This window comes from Limulus polyphemus, unplaced genomic scaffold (assembly GCF_000517525.1).
Source record: "Limulus polyphemus unplaced genomic scaffold, Limulus_polyphemus-2.1.2 Scaffold1072, whole genome shotgun sequence".
Lineage (NCBI taxonomy): Eukaryota > Metazoa > Arthropoda > Merostomata > Xiphosura > Limulidae > Limulus > Limulus polyphemus.
In genome coordinates, this window is record NW_013666682.1 from 302966 (window position 1) to 314587 (window position 11622).

At 30.2% G+C, this 11622-nt stretch overlaps 1 protein-coding gene across 5 annotated transcripts; it reads left to right on the forward strand.

The window, feature by feature from the left end:
• The first annotated feature begins 624 nt into the window (after positions 1–624).
• On the forward strand, positions 625–11616 carry LOC106461996 (docking protein 5-like). Of its 5 annotated transcripts, none has more exons than XM_013921863.2 (7): positions 625–681; positions 2597–2706; positions 4431–4653; positions 5359–5475; positions 5628–5817; positions 6993–7149; positions 8681–11616. In XM_013921863.2, the coding sequence occupies exons 2-7, from the start codon at positions 2641–2643 to the stop codon at positions 8951–8953; spliced, it is 1026 nt and encodes a 341-aa protein (XP_013777317.1). In that variant the 5' UTR covers positions 625–681; positions 2597–2640; the 3' UTR covers positions 8954–11616. The 5 variants fall into 5 exon arrangements, with proteins under 5 accessions (XP_013777317.1, XP_022244821.1, XP_022244818.1 ...); XM_022389113.1 differs by lacking the exon at positions 625–681 and adding an exon at positions 728–746; XM_022389110.1 differs by lacking the exon at positions 625–681 and adding an exon at positions 746–761.
• The last annotated feature ends 6 nt before the right edge of the window (positions 11617–11622 follow it).

The window sequence follows — 11622 nt, forward strand, 5'->3', positions numbered from 1 at the left end:
TATATACAGTATGGAACAAAGAGGTCACATGATCGGATATTGTTGCACGACTTAGAAGAGATATCTTGGCACCCCAAGGTGTTGGTTTAGATTAGGATTATTTTGTTAAATTCAGATGGATTCCTTGATTTTTCGTTTGTTTATGTTTGGTTCTTTGTATATGTAATTGTAAAAAAGAAAAAAAATGAAAAAACGCCCATAAAAACTACAAAACACAGAATATGAACGCAAATTTGCATATATCTCTGCATAGACCCAACAAACCAAATTTGGTGAAGGTCCATCTACAGGGGGCGAAGTAGTGGTAAAAAGCGCGAAAACGCCTATAAAAACCGCAAGATTTGTACGTATCTTACCTTGGACCCAATGAACCTCCATTTACTACATTTGGTGAAGATCCATTCACAGGACGTGAGGTAGTGGTAAAAAACGCTCATAAAAACCTCAAACGCAAATTTTTATGTACCCCCCGCATATACCTAATGAACCTTCATACCAATTTTGGTGAAGATCTATCCATACCCTGCGAATTAGTTACATGAACATACAACAGACGGTACTATTATATTAATATAGATATTGCACAATATTCTTCTAAATATGGTTTTCTCGTTAGAGGTCACCAATTAGTTCATTCATCCGTTTGACGTCAGTCGTCATTTTAATGTCACTTAATATTCTGTAAGTTCTTAATTAGTTTTGATTTATCATAAAGTTATTGTTGTAATTGTTTGTAAGCTTTTGAAGTAAAATGAAATCCAGTAATTTATGTTTTGAAATTTTAAAAATGCATGAGAGTAATGATGAGACTTGAGTCTCGGTACTTAGTGATATTTGATAAGTACTAAGTAATACTAATATTAGTAATAATACTACTAATATTAATATTATCATTACTACTAGGAGGATAACAGTTACTAGTAGCGGTAGTAGTTGACATAGTTCTTTAGTATTACTACTTATTTCGTTAGTAATAGTATCAGAATTAATATTGTTCTCAATATTATTATATTAGTCGTGTTCGTAATAAAAATTAAAATACGACTACTAGTGGTACCACAGTAAAATTGACATTAGCATTACTAGTAATACGATTACTAACAATAATACTGGTAAATATAAAATAGGGAAATGTTATCGGTCTAATTGTAGGCTTAAGGTAGGCTTTCGTGAATAATCTGTCGTAATTTCCTAATGCATTTCTCTTAACAGTTTTAGCCAGGATTCATTTAATATATTTAAGTACAGCATTTTGTTATTGCAAAACTTAAAAGGTTGAAACTTAGTGAAACAATTTTCATAGAGTAACACTAAAACTTAGTTTTTGTACATAATTAATATGTCAATCCAGAAAGTGTTATGACACACATAAGCTTTGTGTTAGTGACTGCCTGTGCTTGTGTTTGATTAGACTAATAATACTAGAGTAATAATTGTCAAATATTTATTATCTGCAAAAAAGTTTCATACACATTTTATATTTGATCTCTGATTAATCTCAAAATTACTGGTAATAAGTCTAATTACTTTATGCAAAATCCACGAATAATTACACCTCTCACAAGTACTGGATAAGTTTCAAACCCAGAAAGTGGAGATGTTAATAATGTGTTATAATTAGTATGGATAGTATTTCTAAAATTATATTTTTATGGTGATCTCCTAGACATTCAACCATTACAAGCCTCAAAATATCTTTCTTCAGTGTTTGACAAAGTGTCGGGCACCAATTACTTTGCATCTGTTGACACAGATAGCAATTGTCATATGCATTTTAATATGTATGATTATGCTACTGTAAACATTAATGGAAGACATTGATAAAGTTGATTTGTTCTCTTGTTTTATTCTCATAAAACGTGTAAATAATAGCATTAAATAGGCCTGTAAAACACAACAGTAAAATGGAATGACCTGGTAGTTACTCTAACTACCCATGATACACTATTCAGTATGAGAGCAATTTTCTCTAACAAGGATCTTCCAGAGTCATCCAAATCGGAAGATATGCAAGAAGATATAGACATAGTTATTTCTATTTTTCTTTGATTCCAATAATTCCAGATTTTTGTCATACTGGTATATGTGCACTCCATTTGAACATTCCATTTTGTTCAACAAACACTTTGTGCCTGGAAGATCTTGTAACTTCACTCTAATGGATGTTTGAATTTAAAATTTTTTTTTAAAGCAGTAATGGCACCCACAATGTCAATTCCTTCTTCTTGAAAAACTTTTTGATAATTCTGCAACAGGATTTGAGAATGGAATTTTAAGGGCTTGAAAAGGGGCCTTTTTTTTTTTTTGCAAAAGTACTTGAAAATATTATAATAGCAGAATATATCTTTCTTTTAATGCGATGTTGCAGAGTTGAGCGCAATAAAGTCCTTCCATTCATTTTAGTCTACATTCATATGTTGAACAAATAAACAGTACCAACACAGTTGTTTCGGACAAACCATATTTTTGGGATGGACATTGTTCATATCCATTGCTTATTTTCAGGCTTGTATTATTATTTTATTTTTTTCAATCAAAAGTGAAACACTATAAATAAGAATAGTTATTCTAAATGGAATTTTTGGTATTTGTTTAGGTAAACTGAAATGCATTACGAAAGATAAATACTTGCCTAAAAGAATGGCAACTGATACAAGAGACATAGCAAAGCAAAGTTATACAAGAATTCGCAGTCGCAAACTTGGAGTAAGTTTTTATTTTTTTTCATAAATTATAGGTTATTAACATTTTAAACTATTATGTTTAAGGTTTCTATAGATCTTAAATTTTACTCAAGCACTAAGTTGGACTTTTGAAGAAATTTTATTGGAGTTTTAGTTAAAGTTAAAACAGTTAATTTGTGCTGGGAACACAATGATGACTATAGAATAGGAAAGAGAGTGATGTTTTTAGTATGTGACATTACCATCTACCACTGTATCTGAGATATGCTGTTTTTTTTTAATGGGAATGTAAGCAAAAATTACCAATTATCTGAAATGATTACATGTAAATATAGTTCACATTGCTAATTTTAATTAACTCCTAATTACAATTTTAAACTTAAGGAATAAAAGTATATAACAAAAAAGTTTTGTTAATGTTTCGTAGTTTTTCTGTCAAAAAAATATTCTGACAAATTGGAACATCTGTTAACTGGTCATCAAAAGCTTTTGATTATTTGAGTAGATTATACTGTTTGCTTAATTAAATAACAATATTTAACTGAATGCTTATGTCAGCACTAAAAAAAGATTACTCAAACTTATTATAACATGACTTGATTTTCTCAATCAATTTACAGTGATTTTGTACAGTTTAAGAAGTTCTTCAGATTTAAGTATAGTTTACTTATGTTGTATATTTTGATGAATAGGTAAAACATTAATTTTTGAAACTTCAGAAAAAATTATTACCCAAACATACATAGTAATGTGGAAAGCTAAAAAATTCTTTGATTATGAGTGTATGCTAATTAGACCTAATGTTAGATTTATACTTAACACAGAGTGGTTAGCCTTTCAGCAAAGAAGACATTCTATGGTAGAGAAAGAAAAACAGAGCAGTGTGTTAGACCAGAAAAAGGATGTTTAATGTTCTTAAATTTAAAAATAAGAACATAACTTTTGTTGTTTATCATAATGATTGAAGTTTATATTTATGTTACAGTTGTACATGTAATACATCAGTAATCTTACTATAATGGAAGTAGTGTGTGTATATATGTATCTTATCTGTGTACATGACCCAAATAATAAATACAATATGGTGCCATCTATTGAATGGCATCACAAATAAAAATCCATAAAAAATTTCAAACTTTGGGTATTCAAGATTCATACAATTAGAAAAATAACTATGGTATGTGCAACAACAATTTCTTTATCACAAAATACAACTTTAAACAAAAATACTCTCCTCACAACAAGAAACTGACTTTCACTAGGACTGTACTTAGAGTTTGATTATATCTTTATTGGTGTAATTTGTAAATATAGTACTAATAAAATGGAGTTCTTAAAAAAAGTCATCTTTTCATTAAAGGGTACCACTTTTAATATAGAAAAACATTACATTTTAAATCAGCACAATTCAAACACTTTTCCCATGCAGTACTTCCCAGAAAAATCCTTTTTTACAAAATGTTCATTTTTTCTGAAACTTTTTCAATGAGGTATAAATACTATGGTTAGAATTTACTAGCACAAACAGCTGCTCATAGGGTAGCATTTCTGCTAGTATGGTGTAATGACTCTTCAATAGGCCATAACCTCACCTAAATTCATGAGTAGTTGGGTAGTGTGTAACCTTTGCATTCACCTTAGTGTATCCATGCTGATTTATGTAAAATGTTTTGGCAGGATTTATTTTCACTTTGTAGTAAGCTTATTATAAAATAATGACCATTATGAAATTAAATTCTCTTGAAGTTGTGGCAAAGAAGGTGGATTGTGCTACGCCGAGCCTCGAGTAAGGGACCATGTCGTCTTGAGAAATATGTAGATGAAAAAACAGCTCGCACTGGCGGAGCTCACAAAGTGGCATTATTAAATACAGTCAGCTCTGTATCAAGGTTGACAACTAGTGTACGGAAACATGCATTCAACATTTGTTTTCAAGATAGCACCACTAAGAGTTTAGCCTGTGATTCAGGTATGTTTTTGTTATTGTACTAAGAACAATTCAGTTTATTAAACTGGACAAACTTTATGATGAAATAGCAAGAGATTTTTTGATGCACTTTTATGAATCTTCATGATGACGGCTGATAAAGAAAAAGAAAAAAAAAGCATTAAGTGTGTAGAAAAGTCACATGGTACCATTCAGAATGTCCATTACACAACTTCATTTGGTGTTTTATTTCACTCATTAACTTTAACTTTGAATAAAAATGAAGTCCTTAATCTTGTATTACAACATCCACTAAAAATCTGGCTTAACCTTTAAAAACTAGTTAGAAAGTCTGTTAGTGTATAAAAGATTCAAGTCACCATAGTCATTAATACTAAATATAGCAACAGTTTTATCTTTAGTTATTTTAGTAATCAATGTGCTCAAGAGTGTAATAATAATTAAATACATGAATTTCTTAGTTTAGCTATTATTCAGGTAGTTATTCAACTTTCAATACACCTTGTTTCTGCTGAATTTAAAAGCTCACAAAGGTTAAAATAGATATATTGTGTTTGAAAAATAATGCATGGAATATTGATCTTCAGATTTAAAAAAGCAATAGATTACTTAAAATGTACTTACGGAAATTTCTGTAAATTAATTTTGGACATGAATAACCCAAGTACATATATATATTAAAAGTGTTAGATTCTTTCACTAAAGATTTTACTTTTCTTATTATAGACCTTGAAGCAGATACATGGGTGAAAGTGTTGGTTCAGGAGTGTTTTCTACCCCAGCCAGGGCTTGGCACTGGAGAACCAGATGTTTTGAGTTCTGGAATTCAGAAAGAATTAGAAGGTAAATCTACCTAATAATTGTCATTAGTATGAAAATGTCTAAAGAGCCGAGTTTAGAGCTACAAAAGTATGAATTACAGTGTATTAAGTATCTTTAGTTGAGGTGCTTCAAAATAATTTTATAGTAAATATTGAATATTTTTCTACCTTCAGAACAATTTCATGTTTATTTGATGCCAACTCCGAAATTGGATGTTTTTGGAGAGTGCCTGCTTCAGGTGACACATGAAAATATTTACTTGTGGGATGTAACAAATCCCAGGCTAAAGTTGGTGTCCTGGCCATTGACTGCACTACGAAGATATGGAAGTGATCCCGCAAAGTTTACTTTTGAAGCAGGAAGGTCAGTTAATTTTGAAACAGTTTTTAAAAATATTTATTATATGGAAAAATTGTGTTTTGTTTTCAGAGTTTGTTTGAATTAACTGATATTTATATTTTATGTAATACATCTATCTTGGATCAAACAATTCAGGCACAATTTGCAGATTTCTGAGTTATATGTACTGGCCAATGCCATTTCTGAGAAACATATAAATCTATTGAGAAAATACTAAAAAAAGTAATGTTGATGTGAAGAATAGATTTGGAGCCAGGAAAAGCTGAGTTCACACCGTAGAGAGTCTAAAGTTCTTCAGCTTTTGGGGCCTTTTGCAGGCCCCAGACTTCCAGCCTAACAGTTGTTTGCCTCAACAAATTTTCAGAGTTTTGGCTTTTTTTACTGTTATCATGTCTGATAATTAGAGCATCACTTTTGATCAGCTGAATCTGAGTAATGTAATGCTGTTACTTTTTGTAATAACATGATGCTTTAAGACAGTTACTTAGTTACATGAATAAAAATTGCTCTAGTATTACTTGTGAAATCAGTGGAATCTGAGTAAAGTAATGCTGTTGGTCCTTTTTGTAATAACATGATGCTTTAAGACAGTTACTTAGTTACATGAATCAAAATTGCTCTAGTATTACTTGTGAAATCAGTGGAATCTGAGTAAAGTAATGCTGTTGGTCCTTTATGTAATAACATGATGCTTTATGACGGGAGCTAATGTTGCAAGAGATAATAATTTCTTCTAAGACATGAACATTAATTGCTGTATATCTTGTGGATATTAAAAGTAACAAGAGTGTGTGGATAAACACTTGCATCAGTCTGTTTTCCACACTTAAAAGTACTCGAAGTACATATTATCATTGACTTGGCTGGACTGCCGAGAGCTAACATAACTCAGAATTATTATTCTCAGCAGGTATGGTATTGAATTTATTATTCAGTCTTAGCAGTACATTAGCACATTTCATATTGAAAGTTTTAGAATTATTTTTGTGGTATAAACTTGAGAAATTGGTACTATACATAAAGATTTTCATGATATTCTAATTATGAATATTCAGATTACTATTTTAGGACAACTTTATCTCGAATGTAAATTTAAACATATATAAGAAATAAAATAGCAGTTCTGTTAAGAATTTTATGAAGTGGTGTTTGTAATAAGTTTCAGAATTTTCTTTTAGACACTGCAGCACTGGAGAAGGTATGTTTGTTTTCCATACTTTGGAAGGGGAGAAAATTTATTGTAAAATCCACCAGGCTACCTTAGCAATTGCTGAAGCCCATCATAGACTTTGTAAACAAGCTGAAAAGATCACTGGAAGAACTTGTCACAGTCAGGTAACCATTTATGTTGTATAGAAAGTGAAAACTAGACATCAGTAATATACTAATCCACCTCATTTGTAGCATGGCAGATTTCTGAACATTACATGCTGAAATTATTATTGATCAGTGGATGAATTCAGTTTTTATTTATTTTTTTCAAAATGAATGTTACCCAAAAGTTAAAGAGAGTAAAAAATTACTTTGAGTAATAAAAATAATAATTGATGAATAAATGATTTTGTAATTCATATCCTTTAGAATAGGTGTTGGTAATATTTACTCATCCATCCAGAAGCTTCTTTCATCCCATGAATTTGTGAATGAGGTTTTTAGTTTTAAATATTGTACTTATTCTTGTGTAAAACTGTTTATCATTTACTATTTGTTTTTCTGGTTTACTTTATTAGAGTTGATTCCAACAATTTTATTTTCTTGAAATTTTCCTTTCCACTCTCAATCCATTTAAAGTCATGCTCTATCAATAATCAATTCAGTTAGGTCTACGTCTCATTCCTTTATTGTACTTTTTCATGGTATGTTCCCTCTGAATGGCTGTAGATAGTTGCAAGACTGACATAAGTTTGGTTTTTTTTATCAGTGAACCATTTTTTACAAAGAAGGATTGTATGTCAGGTAGAGCTGTGAAATTTGTTAATTGATTACATTCAACTAATCAGTTATTCTCACACGAGACTTAGATAATCGGAATAATAGAGGATAGTAATCATTGGAAACACTAATATTAATTAGTTGATTAGTTTTGTGAGTCATGACACTAACTGATTAAGCTGAACAGCCTTGAATTAATCAAAAATGATAATGAGAAATAATGGCAATATTTTAATTACTTGGATGGTTGAAACACTCATAAAAAGTTATGATCGGAAAAACTACTTTTGCGTAATTGATCATTTTTGTGACATTAATCAACTTAATTATAATATTTATTAAACAATTATTAATTAATTGAATCATAATGTTGATTATTCGTTTATTTAACATGACATAATTCATGTAAGAAATGTTTATAGGTAATTGGTTATCTTAAATAATTGAGTTATTTACCCAGTTGTAATGTTGGGTACCATTTTTTGCAAGGCCACAGTAATGAATAACTGTATGATGTGTAAAATCAAATATTTTCAGTATGGCACCTGCTCAAACTCTGTTGTTTTGTTCAGTTGGATAAGTTCAAATTCTGCTTGTCCTTTTGGTATCTTCTCTCATATATATGAGCAGATAAGTGGATTTTTCTATCACCTGATTATTACTACATACTATGAAACCTGTATATCTTGTATTTAAATATCAAACTTGAACACATTTGTAATTTATAGTTTGTTTCTTCCATTTCATTTGCTTAAATATTTTATAGTATAATTCTTTTTTTACTTTTAAGTCACTGAGTTCTAGAAAATGTAACTTTACTTGATGTAGATAATATAGAACTTTGTCCAAATATTTCACAAATATATTCAGCAGAAAAACGTGTATTAGAAGTGACTGAAGACAATTTTCTGAGATTTATTTTTTTATTTTTTAGGTTTCCTTTTGTCTTCAGAAAATGCCAACTTACATCCCTGTCAGTATAATGAACAATGTTGGAGGGGCATCATACTCTGTCACTCATGACACAGAGTCACCTGTCCACAAAGTTGATACTGTAAAGCATACTGTTGTTGATAAATATATGCAGGATCCTGAGCAAAAGCTTGAAGTGGAGTTTGGTGAGGGTCTCAGGTGGACTGGTAGTCATGGGGCAACATCAAAATGTAGTTTACGGTCACATTTATTGCAATGTGAATCCCACAAGTGAGTGTATAGCAGCTTGAAACTGGCACTGTAGATGAGGTTTCTTGCAATTAGCTGAATGAAAGACAGAAAGAGATTAAGGTTTTCTATATGGCAGTTTTAGTGGAAATATTAAGAAAGATACCAAGGAAAGTGATTATTTTGTTTCCCTGGGAGAACATTACTGAACTGTCTGTTTTTACCCAGTTTGATAGAGTACTTCAAAACACCTTTAAAATCTTTTTACAGATTTATTGAATTTTTTATTTTATCTCATATAGTATAAGAAGAATAAGGAGTATTGTTGTCCATTCACTTCCTTATTTGTTGGTTTATTCTGGAAATTGAAGTGAAAAGAAGTTATTTCAAAATGTTTTTAAAATATTTAAAACTTGTTAATCCTTTTTGTCTGTAACTTGATGATGATAATCTTTGTTACAGTGAGTTTACTTGTAGCTATGAGATATACTTTTTGGACAGTTATTGTGATGAATTTCTTTTTAAATTAATAATTTCCATTTGGATTATGCTCATGGGACATTTATAAATGTCACATTTCGGACGGTCACCTAAAGCTTGTAAAAAATTGTATGTAAGATAAAAGTGAACATTATTAAGCAATACAATCACATATTTATCTGAACAGCCTTATTAATAAGCTAGAGAATATCTCTGTAAATAAAAAATCTTGTATCTGTATTCAGTAATGTTTGAAAAATACACAAAATCTAAAAAAAAAAAATGTATGATACAGTTATATGTGTTCAGAAGTGTTTGAAAAGTACCAATATATCTTAGAAAAGAATATAGGATACAAGTATGTATGTGTTCAGAAGTGTTTGAAAAAGACAATTAAACCCCAGTAACGAATCTAGAATACGAATGTTGGTGTTCAGGAATGTCTGAGAAATACCATTAAACCCAGCAACGAGTCATGAATACAAAAATCTGTGTTTAGAAATGTTTGAGAAATACCACTAAGCCCCAGCAAAGAACCTAGAATACAAATAACTGTGTTCAGAAATGTTTGAGAAGTACAACTTAATATCAGGAATGGACCTAAAGTACATATAAGGATCCATGTGTGGAAGTGTATTATAAATGTAAACAGACCTTACAAAGATGTAAGAATATGAGTTCTCATTTTTGAAAAACTCCACTTACCTGATTAAACATGTAGAATATTTGATTTATACTCATGTTAGTGGTAATTGTGTAAGGACTAGATTAAATGATGAATTAACTTTATGCCCTTGGATTTTAATTTTATTACTCAAACTTTGATACAATGAGGATTATTTGTACCCATGTGAAAAATCATCTATTCTGTTTGGTGAGTCCCTCATTGGTAAGTGTGAAGGCTTATAATGCTAAAAACTGGGTTTCAACACCCATGGGCATCACATCACAGATAGCCTATTGTGTTATTTTGCTCTTAACAACAACAACAAAAGCATTTGCTTTTCACCCAAACTTTTATTGAATGGTGATTGGTTGATGTACTATATAACAATGAACAGTCACAGTTCTACTGGCATAAAGGAAAGTCTCGTGAAAAATAACCAGTTTAGTAGTTGTGTAGGATAATTTGAAATTATCTAAAAAAATTTAGACTTGTAAAACTTGAAAAAAATTTAATGTCTCATTTTTTTTCTTGAAAAGGTGTTAATCTTCATACAGTTATTGTACTTTGGTGTGGATACGTTTCATTTACATGCTAGAAGTGTAAACTTTTGTATAAAAGGTGTTTTAGAAATACAAAACGTTTCTTTTAGTCAGAATTTATTACTTCATATCTTATGTAATTTTCAAAGTGCAAAAATATATGTTAAGTTTCATGAGTAATTGTTACTTGACAAAGAGTATTTTGGTTTGTCAATATCAAAGTTGCTTTCATTCAATCATCCCAGTTCTGAAAGTCTCTTAACTATAGTTATCCATTGTTCTTCATCACTTGACTATAGTTATCCATTGTTCTCCATCACTTGACTATAGTTATCCATTGTTCTCCATCACTTGACTATAGTTATCCATTGTTCTCCATCACTTGACTATAGTTATCCATTGTTCTCCATCACTTGACTATAGTTATCCATTGTTCTCCATCACTTGACTATAGTTATCCATTGTTCTCCATCACTTGACTATAGTTATCCATCACTTAACTATAGTTATCCATTGTTCTTCATTCCTATATGCTTGCACCAACTTGCATATTTTATTGCTTTAAAGTACTTAAAAATCTAAGCAACTAAGTGCTGACATGTAATAACCATTGTTTTTAAGTCATCCCTGTATTTATTAATAGAAAGATGCGAGTGAGAGACAATTAGAGTAATGACGTGATTTTTGTATGATATTGTTAAAGCTATAATAAAGCCTTTAGAAGTACTGTTGTAATTCACATCTTATATCCCACATTATAGCCTGTACCCTGGTGACCCTTTTAATTTATGCAGCATTTTTAATGTAGTTCTTGTGTTGTTTTGGCCTGTTTTGTTAATATATATATAAACACACATCAAGACTACAATTGAAAATGTTCACTGAAACTAAACCCTATATAGGTTGGTAAAAATTGAATTTATATGTGTAAAATATCAGTGTTATGAAAAGTGATTAATGTATGTTTACAGTAATAAATGATTACAATTACCTGCTGAACAAAATCAAGCCAAATATTCTAATTTGGAT